Genomic DNA, 19780 nt, shown 5'->3' on the forward strand with positions numbered 1-19780 from the left:
AATACAGTTTTTTTTCTTGACAACAACAACAACAACTACATCTGTAAAAACATTTAGTTTGCCTTAGGTGAAAGGTCACAGATGATATCGATGGTACAAATATTATCCCTCAGCAGCTGGAACTGTTCTCATGATGTGTGTGTGTGTGTGTTGTGAGGACCAAAAAGGTGGCACGTGTGTTTAAGTACAAAGATTGCTGATGGTCTTCCTGGCTGAAAAGACATGAGCGCCACCTGCAGACACTCACGTGTCAGTGCAGTAAATTGCAATGGGGGAAAATTGCAGTATAAACTGATTATGTCAGAAATCCTGAAACAAAAACAACTGAGGAGAACTGAAGAGCAAAAATAAAACCTGAATAACTGTTCTAAACTATATAGACCCCATGTCTCTCAAACTGTGATGTGTGTACTTGGAGGACAATCATAAATACTGTTCTACTGTTCTAGCTTATTGGGAATAAATCTGCCTCCAGTGAAAAGTCTGCAGCTGACTTTGGTTGACCTATTTACGCCGCTGTATTTAAACGTCGGTGATAATGGGGTAACTTTGAGAGCTGAATATTTTCTCAGGTAGTATTTGGTATGAAATGTTTTGAGATATAGACACAATAAAGAAAAACTTGCCATGTGAGTAAATAAAGAAGAGGAAAAATTATAAAATGCTTTTTCTCCCGTATGTGATCTACTTCTTTCATATTCTTACATTCTTTTCATACAAAAAGCAAATATGCCAATGTGATTGATTGATGATTCTCCTGATCATCCACTGACCAGATGAGATCATATTGTCCACACACAGGAAAAAAAAAACAAAAACCCAACTCTGCTTTTAAACCATGCGGCTTTGATGTGTCTGCATGGCTGCAGCTAATAAGTCTTTCCTCTCTGAAGTGTATTAGCTGGAAATTGAACCTTCAGATCTTTTTTCCTCTTTCATTTAACTTGTTTGTAGCCACAGGGCGTTGTCTGGAAGGAGGAGGAAAGAATTTTAATAGTTCGAGCATTTCATTTTCAAGTTTTGGTGTCAACAGTTTGCAGCAGGACATCCCTAAATGTCAGGCCATAGATTCAAATTCCAACATTTTCATACACATGTTTTATTGTCATGCTATTGTCACGTGAGCTAGTGCTGCCTCTACATAGCAACAACATAACTGACAGAAATGGTGACTCATCCTGGAACAAAAATGACTAGTTTGACATACAAGGACACAAGCATCATGAGAGGCCTTCAATTAAAAGTGTAATAAATATATACAGAGAGCAGTGGTTATGAGACATCGAGACTTTATCAGCTCTCTGATGCTTTCAAATATTAAACACAGACAGAACAAGTACAGTATTCCTAAAAACCTAGGATATTTACTTTTATATATAATATAATAATTTTGCTGAAGTGGATATTTTCCGCATTCCTTGTTGTCTGTGTTCCGTGACCAAACCAACATCCATTTTCATATTTGGAAGCGGCTCAATGCAAACACAGTCTGACCCACTGGCCACCCATCACATGACAATTCAGGAAATTCACAGGGGTTTTTAGGACATAATTTGACACAGAAACACACGTCTATACTTCTGTAGAGCTACACTGCAAACTTTGACAAAGCCGACATGTCACATGTGGCATTAAGCTATACTGGGATGACTCCAAACATGATTTTAATTGGATAAAATATAAGTAAAATCCCTGGTAAAATCAGGACTAAGTTTGCTTTAAGAGAGAAACTGAAAGATGAAGAACCTTTTTTATCTCAGTCAGAGGACTGGGGTCAACAACTCAGCTTAATCCAGACTTAAAGCCACGTGGGCTTTTTAGTGTCTGCTCCAAAACTGTGGAAAGATCTACCTGGTGTTATCAGAGATGCCCCAAACTGTTTTGAGTTTTAAGGACTTTCTTAAAATCCACTTCTTTGTGTTAGCTTTTAATCACATTTAAGCTTGACAGTAATTTATATTTATTTAATTGGGGTGCAAATTCTTCCCTTTATTGTCTGGTGTTATCTGTTGTTCTTACCGCATACACAATACAACAAAGGGGGTGTTTTGTGCCCTATGAATAAACTTAGACCCTAACAAAAATCCACCAAAAAAAATCTGCTGTTTTATAACTGTCCTACTGCTGTGTCCCCTGTGACTCCAATTTGCTAACAGTTTGCTTTATGTCCATAATCAGGCTGGAGGCCACACAAAGACGGCCATTGATGACACAGAGAAACCAAGTGCTGCAAAACCTCGTGGAGAACGACAACTTTAATTCAAACGCCAGACTTTGTCAGAGAGAGTGAAGACTTAATCTGAACCACCAGGCCACAGAGGTAAGAAAAGATATCGAATCATCTATCTATCTATCTATCTATCTATCTATCTATCTATCTATCTATCTATCTATCTATCTGGATTTTGTATTCATTGCTTTCTGTTTGTGTCCCCTTTACATCTTTCCCAGGTAACCAAGGCCTTCCTCACAATGAAGTTTTCTTTTGCTCTGGCCTTTGCATTTGTTCTCCCTCTCATCAAGGCTCAGGTGCCCCACTGGGGACCATGTCCAGAACCATCTGTTCAGCCTGCGTTCAACCTCAAACAGGTACAGAAAAGTGTATGATGAGTTTTTTTTTCCCTCTGAAAGGACGCATCATCATGTTTTATAAATATTGAAAGTGCACATTCAGCCTAACTAGTTCACTAATCCACTGATGAAATAAATGTCAGCATGATAGTGTCAGCACACTATTGTTTGTCCTGTTTTTTTAATTAATCATTAAACTTATTCTCATTCCATAGTTTTCTTCTGGTCCTTTGCAGTATTTAAATGAATGCAATTATAATTTGCTTGAACACAATAAATTCTATGCTGACTTAATTTCACTATGTAGATTTATTCATAGTCTCCACGCACGCACAGTGTTGTGTAAATCATCTCTGAACTTGTTTGTTTCTGTGCTCAGTTTATGGGGAGATGGTTTGAAATTGCCAGACTGCCAGCCCAGTTTGAGAAGGGCCGCTGCATTGAGACCAATTTCTCTTCGAGGGCAGACAAGTCCATTCGAGTGGTCAGCTCTGAAATACTGTGAGTACATTCTGCAATTGCTTTGAGAAAATGTAGTATTAGCAGCTAATATTTTATTCCACTGTGAAATGTGACTAAAACAGAAAAGGAGAGCTGAGGAAAATCGAAGGGACTGGAGTCGTTGAGGACATGAAGAATCCTGCCAAGCTGGGAATAAGTTATTCATATGGTGAGCATGTCATTTGGAGAATGACTGTCCCTGTTGTTAGAGTTTCTTAACATAAGGCCTGAGACGAATTCTCCTCAGATTACTCTCAAGTGTATAGCAGTGATCTTCAATGGCTCATTTCTTAATTCTCATGCCTTCACCACAGTGTTGCCCTACTCTCCTTACTGGATCCTGTCCACTGACTACGTCAACACGGCCCTGGTATATTCCTGCACAGACATCTTGAGGCTATTCCATGTCGACTTCGCCTGGATCCTGGCCCGAACACGAACACTCCCAGAAGCCACCGTGGAGAAAGCCAGGGAGACCTTTGAAAACAATAACATTGATATGACCAGGATGATTGCCACCAAGCAGCAGGGCTGTGACAAAGATCTGTGAGCAGCGGTGGAAAAATAACACAAAATGGCGCTATTGGTGACAAAGAAGAAGAGGATTAGTGTAGTAGACTCAGTTGTTACTCAGTTTGTGTCGGCTTGAAAGAGTTTCCCAACCTTTTAAAGACAAAATCAATGTTTACAGAAGAAAATGACTCTACCCTTATTGCTATGAGGTTGGTGTTAGCATATAAGATATGTTTTCATTTACCAGCAATGCTGTTCATTTTGTTGAATGGAAAACATTAAGTAAATGGTTGCAGAATAAAATCTTTTTTCCCACTAATTAGATACATAAGATTGTAATTAAATAAAATCACTAAAAATCACATCCTGTGCACTTCCTTGATTTCTGAGTGCAATCTCCATTGCCACAATACTTGAAGAAAACCTTGAACAATTTTCAATAAAAACTAAACTAAACATTGCTTTTTAATTGACATTTAATTTAATACTGTTTGTTAAAATAATAAAATACTACAACTAATAATAATGATACAGTCTTCTAGAACTAGTGGTAGACGCCACTAACTTATTTTGATTAAAAATGAACTATTGTTCCCTCAAAAAAACACAGTGGACTGAAGTTAACTATACATGTGTACTTTAAGTACATTGCTTTAATGTAATCCGTCTCTTTCAAACGGGTGTTTTGTGGAAAAAAGACCGTCAACACTTTGACGAAGCGGAACCCTTCTTGGCTGACTCGATTTTCTCGTCGGAATTATTTTCATACCAGATCTGCTGTGTAGCTCCTAAAATAGTGGCAAGCGGATGAAAATCTGACCTAATATACTCAGTATTTAGGGGTATTTTTTGTTCACCTATGCCACTAAAAGATCAGTCAAATTCCACCGCCATGAAGCCGGCAGTGGACGAGATGTTTCCCGAAGGAGCTGGACCCTACGTGGACCTGGACGAGGTGTGTTAGCTGACAAGCTAATTCATTATAGCAACGCTATAGTTAGCACCGGATGTCTGTCTTTATTTTTTTTAATTTAAAAAAAAAAAAAAAACAGGCCATTTGATTTGGCTCAAAACTACAGAAAACAATAGATACAGTACATATTGCAATGCAATAATGTAGTAATGCAGTAACCTGACATGAAACAGTGAAAGGAAGCACTTACTGTGTTAATTATGTCTCATATTATGAATGTGATTTACTTGAGGAATGCACAATAGGTTGACTGAGCAATTTGTTAGCTGTGGTTTTGGTGGAATAATATCTTGTTTTTTTTTTATTTTATTTAAAAAGGAACATTTTGTTTAAAGGTACAGCGTGTAAATTATAGCCACATATACTACTGATGTAGTTGTATGCTGCAGCTGAATATCCTTCCCCTCTTCCCTTCCAAGTGTGATGAAGAACCTATGTAGCTTTTAGTTAGCATCAAAAGTATAAAGATGTTTAGTTTGTTCATTGTGGGCTACTGTAAATTCATGGTGGTACAAAATAGAGCTGACCGAATTCCTGATATAAATATAAAAGGCTTATTATGTTCTGGGGTAATGAAAAACAAACAAACAAACAAACAAACATTTATACTACACACTTGTAAAAATGATGTGTAATTATTTTATCTTCAACTTTAAATAATATTTTCACCTGCATTTGACATACAAGACCTTTAACAACCTAGTATTGTACTTAGAAACAGATGTTGATTTGAGAGTTTGAGAGTTAAGCCAGTGGTTCTCAAACTTTTTATACCAAGTACCACCTGAGAAAATATTGAAATATTGAACACCGTTATCGGCTATGTTAAAATACAGTAGTTTAAAATTAGGGCTGAAACAATAAATCGATTATTTTTCGATTTATAAATTTAATTATAATTCATTCATTGGTTTGGATGTTTCTCTTTAAATATAATAACACATGTTTTTTTTTGGCTTCTTAAATGTTGATATTTTCTGGTTTCTTTGCTCCATATAACAAAGGAATCTTTAAAACTGAATAAGTTTGGTTTGTGGACAAAAAAAGGCATTTGAGAACATCATCATTTTCTTTTTCTGACATTTTATGGACCAAACAGTTACTAGATCAATTGAGAAAATAGTAGATGGATTCGTCGATTTTGAAAATAATCATTTTTTTGCAGCCTAAAATTAAGCTCTCCGACAGGAACTCCGCACTAGTACTAATTCTAATGCTAATCTGACATAATTATGCCACAGTAAAGAGCATAATTAATGGAAATTTAATCAAATGTCTGCCAAAATGTGTCTCAAATTACCATTTTAGTATTAAATATTGTCCTAACTGACACACATCATGTTCTACTAGACTGACAAATATTACACAGTAATCATTTTAAATGTTATTCAAATGAAAATGAGAATAATTATGTAAAAATGACCATTCCCTCTGGTATCTCACAATTGCAAATACAACATCCATCCATTTTCTACCACTTTATCCTCCACATCAGTCAAAAATAATTGCAATTAGATATTTATTCAGAATTGTGGAGGTGCAGGAACACCTGTTTTCTCCGTTCTCCTGAATGGACAAAACAAACACTGTACTCAAGTTAAAGTAATTTATATTACATTATATTATTAGTGGTAAAAGTTAACATCACAAATATTGAATTAGTTTAAATAGAAAAATATCTACTGGAACAAGTGTCATCACATAATCCACACATTTAATATTATACCATGAAAACACTTTTGATGCTGCCCTACTTGTTTTTCCTGGTAACTTGCCTCTGGCCTGCATGTTTGTTCTCTCGCAGGCTGGGGGAAGCACAGGACTGCTGATGGACCTCGCTGCCAATGAAAAGGCAGTACATGCTGACTTCTTCAATGGTAAATGGCTTTTTTCTTTACACACCCGCCATGTTTTAGCATCTACATGCACACGCTGCTGGCACAGCCATCAGGAGCAACGCGAAGTTAAGTGGGAAACGTCCGCATGAATTGATCCCTCGACCTTCAAAACTCATTTTACCTCTACCACAGTGCTAACACAACATTTATGTTATTTATGATTACTGATACTTAAAAAAGTCAATACTGCCCTCACCACCGGCACTGCAAATGCGTACAAGGTATACATTTGGGTTTTCATTTGTGGATGAGTTTTGATCTAAATGTTAAATGAGCATCATCTTTTTTAATTCAGTGATTCAGGGAGACTAAATGAGAGCATGTCCTTTATAGATATATGAAGTTAATGTTAAAGTTATTATCCTCTGTCAGGAGGCAAAACATAACCACCTCCTATTCTCCAGAGACCCACACACAAACAAGCCCACATATAGTACTTATAGTAGTATTATATAGTACTTGGACAGTCACACAGTTTTTCCTCTGGATCTGTGTTTTAGCACATTTAATTTGAAATTAAAGTAGTGGATGCAATATCAAAGTGCCAAGTGCCAAAGTCAGCTAACTAATTTGAACGAATGTGTGAAATATAGCCCTGGAGACACTTAGTGTCAACCTTGGATACTTGTTACTAATGTTAAATGTCCTCAGAGTTGGATTTTTGGCAACAGCAGACACCTTTCATACAATTCTCACATGATCTGAATCATCTCAGATTTCTTTATTGATTTTTCTTTTTTCTTTGAAAAGTGTTGATTACATTTTGTATCCTCAGACAGAGCCTCGCAGCACTTTTGAGCTGTAATGATCCTCTTCTTGTAATACAAGTGTCAATGCAAGTTATTCATAGTCCGCCGTGCTGTCTGTCATCATCAAATAGGAAATTGTCAGTGAGGGCGGATTCAATCTTTTAGCACATAATGTTTTTCACCCTTTGGCGTCGGTAAACTGCTGCTCCAACAGCAGGAATCTTCTTTACTGGGCCCCAAACATTCCTTGCAACAGGCCCCCCTTTTACAAACTGTGGTTTATAATGTAGTGTGATCTCTGTCTGGAGGCGCTGCTACATCAAACAGCCTTAACTTCTTGCCATATGCAACACAGATTCCACACAGCCTTCTCAGCGGGCGCTCAGTGGTAGTAGCGCTTTCTATGAGGCTCATTTAGGGTGTCAGCCTTTATTCTGCCCTCTGATAGAAAAGTGTGCCACTGAACTGTCTTAAGGCTCATTGTAAGTGGCTCCTGATCCCACAGCCTACATTTGTGAAAGGATTTTAACATTACCAATCTACATCTTGCTCACTTTATTCAGTCAGTCACAAAAATCAAACTGCTGTGACAGTTTTTGCTCACATGTGTTGTACCATGCTCCCATATCCAGCCAAAATGTGGTAAAAATGAATGAACTTTTTTATTATTATTTTTTGATTATGAGAGGGATTTGAAACGGCAGCATTCTTCAACAGCACTTTTCTAGTTTTCGACTTTTTTTGCTTTTCCATTTGTGACAGTTCCTGGTGCTTTTTTTGGTACTTGCAAACTGAGTCGTTACTAAAATGTGACGTCAAGAGACTGCCGGCCACTGATTGGTCAGAGAGTGTCGTCACTGGAAGAGTCACAAGTGTTAGGACTGACACAGGAATCAAACCGAACAATGCCAAACTGTAGACCAGTAAAAAAAATACTTAAAACACGCGTTCATCTTCAACATTTAGTAAGGGCATTACTAAATTCTCAGTATTTAACAGAGAAGTCTGGTGTTTTTAGCGACATCACTTCAGAAATCCAGCGATGGTGAGCCGAATCACAACCTAATCATTTAATTGACTGATTCTAATGATTCTGTACACTGAAAAGAACCACTTTGGAAAAGGGTTAGGGTTAACCCTTAACCAGGATACTAGTAGAGTTGAGTAGTACTCAAATTGCATAATGGAAAAGCGTGAAATAATCACTGGCATACGTTTCTTTCTTTAAAGCCTTTATCATAAAATTATATTTATGTGAAACTACCTATATTGCATTTTATCTTTGATACATAGAAACTCTGGTCCTCATGAAACACAATCTAATAACTGGCTAGTCCTTCAGGTTACATGTGAAAAGTGCTGCAATATATTGGAATTTCCAGCGAAATCGTGAATTCTCTTGTATCATTTTAGGCATTTACTCAATGCCTGTCCACAAAAAAACCTATTACTCTTTCATGTTCTATGTTCTATGTTCTATGTTCACTTTTTAAAGATGGCAAACTATCGTGACCCGGATCGCAATATCTGACAAGAGCAAATTTGTGCAAAATTTACAGCCATATCTGTAAAACCTAATATCATTTTGATTTGGTAACCAAATCATATCCAAGAGAAAAATAGGGTCTCCCTAAAAGAATATTAATGAAGGCGAAGTGGAATTGGGGTTGTAACCAGGGGGCCACAGCTACAAATCCTTGGACAGGTCTAGGTCTGGAGTGCCCCTGAGCAAGGTACCCAACCCCCACTGTTCACAGGCAGTGCTGCACACTGCTCCTGCACTCTACACGCTTTGTGTGTGTGTGTTCACTCCTGGTGTGTAAAAAGGATGGATTAAATGCAGACGTCAAATTCACGATCACTAATTAGAGTGTGCATATAAAGAAGGAATCTTAATTCTACTTTGGTTGCTTCCTGAGTTTTAAATAAAGTTTAAATCAAAAGACTCTACTCTATACGTAGCTGATGAAATAACACTTTCCACACACAGTAGATGTGTGAACTGATTGAATACACGACCAGATAACCTGTTGAGAAACTGCACTTCACGGCAAAAACAACAGACACAGCTCATATTTGAAGGCGCTCCCTCCTCCATTGTCTTAGTGTAAAATAAGGCTTTAATTAGCCTCAAAATATTGTGTCCCATCATGTGCTGTTTTGTCTTGTCTCGTGTGTTTTTGTGTGTTTGATGACATGTTTGAAAACAGCACTTTGTGCACTAACTGGACCGGCCGACGACGCACAGTTAGAGCAAATTCCTATGCGCAGGAATGCAGACTATTCAATACCAACATTTATTCATACTGGTCAGTCACACACACAGTTTACTTAAAGTATATTTATAAACTTCTACTTGTGCAAGCTGTGCACTCTACACAAATGTGTGTGTGTGAGTTTAGTGGACTCTTGCTCCTGGTAGATCCTAAAACTGAGGTCTGCAAACTTTACTATTAAAAGAGGCCCCTGTCCCAGCAAATGAAATTCATCTGGAGCTGCAAAAGCTATTTGATCCTTTAAATGAACATAACACAGCAGGGTATAATGTTTTTATATATAGTTTTTTGGCTTCTCCCTCTCTAGGGGTCACCACAGAGGATGATCCTTCCTGACACAACCCACCCATACATCAGCTATGGTCTGCCCCGTTTTATATATTGTTTCATTGTACATTAAGGAACAATAGTTTGTTAAAGCGATAGGAATTGTTGATATTTTGTTGTTGGCATTTCAAGCAAAATTATGCTGTTTGAATATGCAATGGGATTTTTCAATGAAAATTCTAATATTCTAAACTGCAGTGCATGAGCACTAGTTAAAGTAATGCAGGGTTCACAGCATATTAGGCTAATGCCTCCACACTAGTGGATAATTGGCCAGTTTTCAGTCCCGATCTGGCCCTTCCAACAATCGTGGGTGCCTCCAGTGTTAGAGGCTGCTTTGAACAGATTATCTGGCCAAGCGATCCTGTAGAGTGAGGGATTAACAGACAGCGATTGGGGCATGAGCAGGACCCTGCGATAACCAAAACATCGCGCGCACACAACAGCTGTTAACTCAGTATGCCTTCTTTTTCATTTATATTGAGAAGTCACATTAAGTCACGTAAGTTTATGTGAGATCGCAAATCCCTGGAATCTCCTCCACGTGTGTCCTCTGTTTTGACACGACTGTCTAGTCTGGGCTTTCTCAGGATTAAAACCTTCTTTGTGTCTGTGGTCACCCAACTTTATAAAATTGAGAGAGTCAGATTTGAAAATCCTCACGTGTGGGGCAGGGCTAAGAGGAGCAGCTAACAAGGTGCTCTTAAATGTCATCACATATGCAAACAGTGTTTTATTTATGTAATTGATTAATAATCAATGAATCAATCGTTGCAGTATTAAACAAAAGCGTACTTGAAAGAAGGTGCTGCACATGGATTGAGTATACTACACTACAGGGCAGACATTTAAGTAAATATTTGTCCTCCTATTTACTTAAAATAAATAAATAATCAAAGTTGAGTGTGGTTTACCTGCAGCGAGTGATGTAGCGCGTATTATCAAGCATGTTCATACAGTTCTCCTGCTGACCTCTGACCTCACAAACTGGCAGGAACCCCAGGTAGGTCAGTCTGCAGACTCCTCACCAAGTGCATTCCCAGATCCATTTATTTTTTATCACCCTGCGCCTCCGACGCGCCACTTTATGAGAAAATGCCTGGATTTGCAGAAACGTAAGAAATGCAGCTTCAGTGTTGTCGTCCAGCTGTTATGTCACTTCGGCGTAATAACTGTGTTTTTATTTTCCTCCCACAGATTTTGAAGATCTGTTCGATGACGAGGACATACAGTGAAAGATTAACTTGTCTGCAGAGCGGTGATGGATGATATCCACACGACTCGGCGGCACATTTTTCTGTGGAAAGCAAACCAGACATTTAGCGACTAATAACATACAATTTCCTTTCATAGTTGTCCTAGTTTCAAGCGCTTTGTTTTAAAGCACCTTAAAAAGTCGTCCGAGGCTCCAGATGTTGTGAAATTCTCAAGAGCCCAAGGATTCTTTCATATATGGTATGTCAAAATTATGAGCTTGTATCTCGCTCATGTCTTTGACTGCTTCTCAACTGGATTGTAGGTTCCTGTGTGCACGAGAACACCTGTTCAGAGGCGTAATTATACATATGATGGGCAAAGGCTCCATATGCTGCCGCCCTTTAGCGCACTGCAGATGGTATTTGTGAAGTGATGGTCTGCTGAGATTGTTTACAATATTTGAACGACACTGCGTGACAGTCACATCCTGTATGTTCTCCGTGTTTGCTCGTATAACACTGTTTCCTGTTAACATCTTGAATTTGTACATATGTCTACATTGTATTTTTGTGATGGGAGTGACACCGGTCAAAACTCAATAAATAACACTTTATATTTTACTTTATGTTCATGTGCATTTTTTCTCTAGTGTCTCAAAAACACTTCTTTGTTGTTTAGGTCTTTAACATGGTCAGAGGATAAAGTGGTAGAAAATGAATGGATGAAAGTCATTCTTAGTTGATCTCATCATCCAAAGCTCTAAAAAGGTTTTGTTTTAACTTCCTCGTGCAGATTTTTGTTTTCTGCTCTTGCCATTTTATATACAAGAGGGAAAAAAACCAACTTAATTGTGATCACTTGTTCCCTGCTTGCACAGCTCTACACTGAGTTGATGATAACAAAGATTAAAAAGACGATTGAATTGTTTTATTAGAGCCTCGTTTCATAGGCAGTTTTTTCCCTGAGCCTTCAGCATCAGGCACAAACTGCACTCACTACACAAAAGAGAAAAGTGTTTCAAATGGAAAACTATTTACCTCGCACATGTTGGCGTCCACAGATATCAACCCTCAGGTAAACACGAGATTACATCACCTCCATCTAAACGGACCGCTTCAAGAAAGGATTTCCATACAGAACATGGACGAGAGAAGCCGAGCTTTTGCATTGCAACATATAGTATTTGTCATTCTCAGTTTGTCTCTCAGGTAGATTTGATCAAATGCGGCGCCTAAGTTATTTACCGTGATGTGAGACTCCCTTGATATCAGCGCCAATGAAAATGCTGATCTGAAGGTTAATAATATTCCCAGGTTTGGAAAATAGCACATAGTGGTTTTGTAGCAGAAGTTGGAGATAAGTTACCTCTAAAGAGTGCAAAACTGAGAAATGTGTTATCATCACATGTCCATTAGTATGACCGAGTATTGGGGCCATGCTGAAGAAAAAAAACACTTTTTTAGAATATTACGGGAATAAAGCCAAATCTCAGATGATCAGCTGCAGCCTGCGACAAGACCATGTGAAACTATACTTTGGTTTAGGCTTCACAAATAAGGGGGGCGCTTCATCATTTGGCACACCAGCAACCACATTAGCATCAGTATTAGTGCTTTGAAAAGATTGTGCAATAAACGGAGGCAATTGACTCACATCCTGCCTCACATCACCCAAAAACGTGTTCTCCTTTGATATAAATAAAAGTGATTTTATACATGAAATAAAAATTGCCCCACTTATTCCTGAACCATTAAATGACAGGCGTCATAGTCCTCGCCATCATCTATAGAAAACTAAAGCATGAGGCAGGAAGTGATGAGAAGCAGATGATGCATGAGGCGGAATTATTACATTTAGTTTTTAATCTAAATAGAGACAATAAGGATAGAAATTAATATAGTATATTTATACTGTTCTACTTGAGTGATTTCCAGCCGATGGTATTCAATTCAATTCAATTTTATTTTATTTGTATAGCGCTGAATCACAACATACATTATCTCAAGGCTCTGCACACAACATTCAATTCACACAATGAGGAAACACTCGAGGCATCAGTGGAGAGAAAAAAAACAACAAGAAAAAATGGGGGACAAAGGAAAGGTGGGGGAGAGAAAGGACAAGAGGGAGGTGAGGTATATGCTGTATTATACTGCACTGCAGACACTGTAAAGTTCAAGATAGTAAGTAAAGTCTATCCCATGTTTTCCTTTCCTTTCCCATCCCATCCCATCCCCTCCTTTCCTATCCTATCCTATCCTATCCTATCCTATCATTTCCTTTCCTAACAAATTATAGTTAGATGAAGGGTAGATAGGGTGATATCTTGTCAGCTAGGGGTTATTGATAAACAGTTGATACGTCTACTGTATCCTTTAAGGAAAACTACACTTAAAACCAAATCGTTCAATAATCATTCAATTTGGTTCAATTCTAAAACTTTTATACAAGAATTAAGTAACCTCCATCTATCCGTACGCTAAGGTTTCTCTCAGTGAAAAGGTTCATTTAATGAACTTGTATGTATATTCATACTCCATACTCTATAAGTAACTATATACAGTCCACATGTGCAGACTGTCAGGCTCTCCAGGCTACGTGGCACCATCCAGCAGTGTTGGCGCGCTGCTCGTCACAGTTCTGGCTTCTGTAGCAGCAGCAGTTTGCTTCATTAGTGTCTTGCTGTATGTCGCCTTGTTCTAATGACCTCAGTCCCAACTTCCACGTCATGAGAAATAACCCTTTTATTTAGCAATAATCACTTTCTTAATTGTACAATTGGAAAATGCTCTTGATAAAATCGGATTGAAACGTGTAAAATGAAGTAGTTTTGCCCTCACACGGCTGAGCGACAGTAAAAGCGCAGCTGGTGTCACAGACCTCTGGCATGACGGCTTGCCCCCAGTTTATTAACATTATCAAACATGCTGGTGCAACCGCTGCTTGGCTGTTTCGTCACGGAAGTGAAAGGAGTTGCGTTCCTGTAGTCCTGGAAGATTCTGTGCAGACATCTGTCAGTACACTGATGCAACGCAGCTAACGTTGCAGAGGTAGTTTCTATTCTCCAGTCAGTCTCTAAACATGAGAACATTAAGAAAAACAAAATGTTACAGGCATTTTTTCTTTCCAGTGGGAGAGAAAGTTATTTACTTCTCTTTTTTTGATGCTCCATTCTGTTTATACATGCTTTTTCTTGTGCATCATCAGAAAACTATGAATATCTTGCTCTGTTTTCTTTTCTTTTCGTTTTTTTTAAAATCCCTGCTGCCTCTGCGGCGGCTGCATAATATGCCTCCTGAAAAAGAGGCCTCCTGTTGTGTGGATTTCACGGCTTCACACCCACTGAGCCATTTATGTAAATTTCGAAAATCTGAAAATCAACTAGTGGCTTAGACACAGTGTCACCTCGCACGATGACCCCTTAAATTCCAAACCTGTGAGGAAAGAAACCTGGTGCTAAATAGCACCTTGTTAATGTTCCCTCACTGAGAGCGGCCGTGCTGCTCACCTCTCCTAATTACAGGACCCCTATTGGTTGGATGTATGGCAGCGCAGGAGCCAATCACTGAGGGCGTAACAGCACGCCAGAGCTGTACGACATGCCCTTTTGTTTTTAATGATCATGGGTGCTCTTTAAAAATGTTTCCCCGCTCGTCTGTCCTGTACAGGGGAGTGGAGAGGTAAACACTTACGACAGCTTTAGAACACAGTGAGAGCTGCTGCATCCAGAGGTGATCTCAGGAGGCCACAACACCAGCGCCTTTGCAGGTAAGGACACATGTAAATGCTGCATGTGCTAAAGTTAATGCTTTCATTTATTAGAGCGACGGTACATTTCTGCAACTTTCTGGATGAACTTTATGAAGACAATCTCTGAGTTTGAGCACAGCAACGGTTATGTCACACCCTTCCATGTAGATAAGCTTATTTCAAGCTTTGATTGCTCCATCCATTCATTTGGAACTCTGTCACTAATCTCTTATTATTGTAACATGTCCCCAATCCTCGCTATTGTCTTGATATCAGCGCCTCCAAAATAAAAGCTTTCACTTTGCTCTTTGTGAGTTGGCGTCCACAGAGAAACAGTTTTGCTGAACGACACACAAGAGTTGAATACAGTTGTGTTACACTGTCACTGAAAATTGTTTCTGTCCTTTTTCCCCGTGCAGGAAGCACATACAGCTGAAAATGGCACGAGTTCGACAACCCTCGTTGTCTCTGATCCACACAGGAATCCTCTTAGCCATTGTTCTGCTCCCAGGTGAGACTTCAATTACACACTTGAACCGACTTCAAATTTGTCTCATTTATCTCGGCCCCACTTGCAAAAGAGACTCTAATCTCGATGCGACCTGCAAGTGAAATAAAATAAATGAATAAAGTCCAACTTTGTCTGATCTTTGACAGAGGTGTACACAGTATTAGCAGACAATATCACTTCTGATACTATTACTACCACGAGTCGAATACTGCATACACTATTATTTCTCTAATCTTTATTTAACCAGGTAAAAGCAGCACACGCTATAATAAACATTAGATTAGATGTAGGAGACAGGTTACAAACAATCATTTTGGACAAAAACAGTAATGTAACGGTGCACAGTGTTAGAATGACATTTAAAGTGCAGGAGCTGAGGTCACAGCAATACATTAAAAACACAGGCACTGTTCACTGGTGTCTCTTTGTCTGTCAAATGAGATGGAACGGAACGCTCCAAGTGAAATCAGTTCAGACAGTTTCAGTGTGAGTCTGGAGAGCTGAACGCTTGTGCGTCGTCTATTCAAAAGTCTCAATCACAATCAATTTGAATATTTTTTAATTACATTTTGCTGATTATGTCGCTATAATTTAGCACAAGACACTTAACCCTGAGCTGCTCCTGACGCCTAAACCTGCAGTGAGTGTGCGGGCAGGATTTGAAAGACCAGACTAGAAAATGACATTGCTGTACTTTCACTGAGTGCTTCCCCTGATTCCTTAGTCAAAAATACATTATGATGGATGGGCATGTACAAGAGGAATTTGCTTTTATGACTGTAGTGTTTTTTATACTGCCAATAAACTTCTGAAGGAAACCCCTCGGTGCAGCAAAATATTCTCCACAGGAGGGGAAACAGAAATGGCCTCTTTACCATCTTCTGCTTTTACAGTGTATTGGTAATAGGTTTGTGTGAGCCCTCTCGCTCTTTTGTAGTTTTACAGGTTAACTTTCAGGAGGCCCCCCCATTAGTTGCATAAACTCCAGCGGCCTGTGTAGAGTGGGGAGGGAGTTACCTGGTGGAGGAGGAGGGGGTTAATCTGCAGGATGCAGCCCGTGGCCGGGGCGCCAGGGCTCCAGCACCTGCCGCGTTTTACCCAGAGGCTTATTAGGCAGCTCAGCATTTTCCCTAATGTTGAAGGGAAAGCTCAACATCTGGTTCGCGTCAGCTAATGTCCCTGCTGCTGCTAATGTGGCTGCTGCCTGTGTTTTACAGAGTTCCTGGGGGCCGTGCCAGTGGAGCAGCACAAGGAGGAAGAAGGTGAGGACCAGTGACGTGGCATGTGCTGTAGGACACGCTGGCCTCTGAGATCATTCACGTCATGCACGTTAAAAAAAATCTACTTTATTCTTACAGATGGCAATCCTTATAATCTTATAATAAATGTTCCATTTAGATAGTCAGCTATTATTTAATATCTTCATGTAATAATAATGACGATGATGATGAAAAGTATAATAACTATAATAATAATACAACTACTACTACTACTACTAATAATAATGATGAAGGAAGCAGCAATGAAAAGAAGTACAGAGGAGGATGGTGATAATGATGCACTAATGATGAAGAAAACACTGATATTTATTCCATCAAATCTACAAATGTTCTGCAGAGATAATGAGAGTAACCGTTCATTTAAAGCAGTTTACTATGAACAGTACAATATACGGTGTAAATGTAGATGGTTTGTGTCTGAAATATAAATATATAATACAGTAGACAATTCCAGTTTGTGTCCACACATTTTAAAATGGCACTTTCTTTCCCACCAGTGACTTCAGTGTCTGATGATGTGAAAGCTGACGCCATGGCCAACCTGAAGAGACTTGTTCGTAACAGAAGGAACGTCCCCGTCCTGGCTGTGCCACAGTTCAAACGCCTGCCTGACTTCTGGGGATGGTATAAGCACTTCATGGACTCCCACAACCAGGAGGGAGTAAGTGGAGTTTGATGAAATATTGTTTTATTTTAACAGTGGTGCTTTAATTTGCTTTTAAAAATGAGCTTTTGTATTGAAAAAAAAAAACCTGCAACATGATATGAGATATATTTATGATAGCTTCTTTTATTCCATGGCAATATTCTGTTGAATCAGATGATGCCTCCATTAACATATGAATATGCCATTATGCTCTTAAAATAGTATTCTTGGGCTCTAATTGCAGTAAAAGCTCTTCCACAAAGGAATGATCTGAAAGTGCTCATCTAGCAAAAGCTTCATTTGACCTCTTTTTTTTATTTTTAATTTGTGTTAAGAAGAGGAGATTTGTTCATTTTTACCTCATTTACATCTTGTTCTTCAGGTTGAGGATCTGGATCGTCTGTACATGGCCTACCTGCAGAACAAGCACAGGTCAGAGGAGGGGCCGACCTTCAACCACTACCTCACACACCTCAGCGAAATCTACAAGACCTGCGCTGATTCTGATGACCCAGAATGTATTTCAGAGTCCACCAGTAAGCCTAAGGCTTCAATGGTGATGCCCTCCTCCATCAAGTCCGCTGCGGTCAGGCTGTGCAACCCCTATGTCGACCCCTACTGCCTCTTTCCCCTTGTCTCTAAGGGTGCAGCCCCAGAGCCTGAGCCAGCTGCATCCAAGGTTCCAGCTCCCATCCTCACTCCCATGCTGCCAATGCCCCTGAAGAGCCCGACTGGCTTCTACCACTATGCCCCTGTCCTGGAGCCCTTCCTGGGCTCTGACCAGAGAGCAGAGCTGCTGAGGATCTGCAACCCAGAGGATGTGGAGTGTCTGCAGTACCATCTGAGAGCAGCGTATGGGTATCGTCCAGCTTCTGCCCCTGCTCCGTCCTACGCTGCCCTTAAATGTGACCCCAGGGACCCCTACTGCATGCCCCCCCTGGTCCAGAAGGCCCCAACTGGCTTCTACCACCTGATGTACCCCAGCTGTGACCCATCAGATCCTCTTTGTGTGTCCAACGTTGTTGCTCCCGCTCCCCTTTCTGAGGAATCTCCTAAAGAGCAACACTGCAACCCTCTGTTTGACGCTGACTGCAACCCTCTGTCTGCCACTAAGTTGTCAGGCCTCACCAAGCCTGTCCTGGAGTACACCCTCAAGGGTGCACCCGCTCCTCCACCTGCTCCTCTGTCCTGTGACCCTCGCTATGATCCATACTGCATACTAGCAGTCGCCGCTGCTCTGCGCAAGCCCCCACCACAGATCCCCGCACACCAGGTCTGAATTACAAGACTAGTTTAAAATTTTGACTAGCCTAACGTAATCTTGCTTGTTGAATGATCCTTTTAACTGTTTTTCCCATTTGGTTTATTAAATGATGTATTAAAAATAAAAATTGGTGTTTCATAATGTTTTCACTTCACATCTCTGATCTGCTTTTTATCTGAACCCAAAACTCAAATCACCCCGCTCAATCAACCAGGTCCGCTACAAGCTCGGCATCCGTGGCAAGACCAGCGAGGGCCACGACTGCTATGTGCACTATGACAAAGACTGCACCCCGGTGAAATCTGGCTACGAGGCCAAGGCTGACATCAAGGCTCCCGTCAAGCCCTTCTGTCATCCGTTTGACCCCAACTGCGGTAAATTTGCTTCACCCTCCGGCATTGAGGCTTCAAAGACTGGCAAGGGTGGTATAATCCTGCCTGACCCCGACTGCGACCCAGAGATGGACTACAATTGTCGTCTTCGTCGCGCTGAGCCTGCTACTGAGGAGAAAGCCGCTGACGAGCCTGCTAAGGAAGGACCTGTCCCACAGTCTGCAGTTCCACGATTTGAAGACTTCCTCAAGGGCGTCATGAGTCAGTACAAGTAGATTTCAGTTATAGCATTTCAGAAGAATCAACAGTCTCTGCTAGATAGAAATGGAAAAAAAGGTGGTAAATTGGTAGTTTGCTGGACTTTATGGATCACTCAACCTTCTGCAAGTCATCAGTTCAAATCAGTCACTCCCTTTCCCACAAAATCGGAAGGTTTTTAAATTTGTTCTCTCTTTATTTTAAGGGGAAACTCTTATAGATGGGCCAACTAAACCAAACATTATGTGAAACGTGTGGATTAAATACTTCATGTATTTATGTTTGTAGAAAAACATGTATAGATGTGTGATAAAGTAGGTGTAGCTGTGTCTCCCTGTTGTACATTCTCTGTTTCTAGAGTTATTCTGAGTGTATTTAATGTTGTTTTCTTTCACTCCAAACATCACAATCATTCACCTGTTTAGTTTTTAATGAAGTTCTGAATAATAATAAAAAAAAGATATGGAAAAAATTTGAGATTTCTTTGTTGAGGTTTAACGAGTCACACGCTTCCAAAAAGTACAGAGCGAATATAATACTCACAGTATTTCAGCACATCAGTGTCTTTAGTTAACGTGCAACAATGGAATAGCTCATTATTTACACACAATCAACAAAACCATAGTACATTACACTTACACAGAGATTCTGGCTTTTAACGTGTTTTGAAGTATTTTATAATTGTCTGGTTTTATATAATTAATAAGCTATATGTTATTATAACATATCACTGT

General features: G+C 39.7%; 3 protein-coding genes across 3 annotated transcripts; all 3 read left to right on the top strand.

Annotated features, from left to right (window-relative positions):
- The first annotated feature begins 2238 nt into the window (after positions 1-2238).
- apoda.1 (apolipoprotein Da, duplicate 1) lies at positions 2239-3947 on the top strand. The gene is made up of 5 exons (XM_044017253.1): positions 2239-2320; positions 2452-2589; positions 2951-3072; positions 3156-3241; positions 3387-3947. The coding sequence occupies exons 2-5, from the start codon at positions 2473-2475 to the stop codon at positions 3620-3622; spliced, it is 561 nt and encodes a 186-aa protein (XP_043873188.1). The 5' UTR covers positions 2239-2320; positions 2452-2472; the 3' UTR covers positions 3623-3947.
- Positions 3948-4343: 396 nt separating this feature from the next.
- LOC122762075 (COP9 signalosome complex subunit 9) lies at positions 4344-11625 on the top strand. Its single transcript, XM_044017248.1, has 3 exons — positions 4344-4540; positions 6363-6435; positions 11006-11625. The coding sequence occupies exons 1-3, from the start codon at positions 4445-4447 to the stop codon at positions 11041-11043; spliced, it is 207 nt and encodes a 68-aa protein (XP_043873183.1). The 5' UTR covers positions 4344-4444; the 3' UTR covers positions 11044-11625.
- A 3032-nt stretch (positions 11626-14657) lies between these two features.
- LOC122762077 lies at positions 14658-19523 on the top strand. The gene is made up of 6 exons (XM_044017250.1): positions 14658-14773; positions 15175-15266; positions 16484-16528; positions 17044-17207; positions 17575-18465; positions 18671-19523. The coding sequence occupies exons 2-6, from the start codon at positions 15194-15196 to the stop codon at positions 19061-19063; spliced, it is 1566 nt and encodes a 521-aa protein (XP_043873185.1). The 5' UTR covers positions 14658-14773; positions 15175-15193; the 3' UTR covers positions 19064-19523.
- Positions 19524-19780: the final 257 nt, after the last annotated feature.

The sequence above is a fragment of the Solea senegalensis genome, unplaced genomic scaffold, assembly GCF_019176455.1.
Source record: "Solea senegalensis isolate Sse05_10M unplaced genomic scaffold, IFAPA_SoseM_1 scf7180000015215, whole genome shotgun sequence".
Taxonomy (NCBI): domain Eukaryota; kingdom Metazoa; phylum Chordata; class Actinopteri; order Pleuronectiformes; family Soleidae; genus Solea; species Solea senegalensis.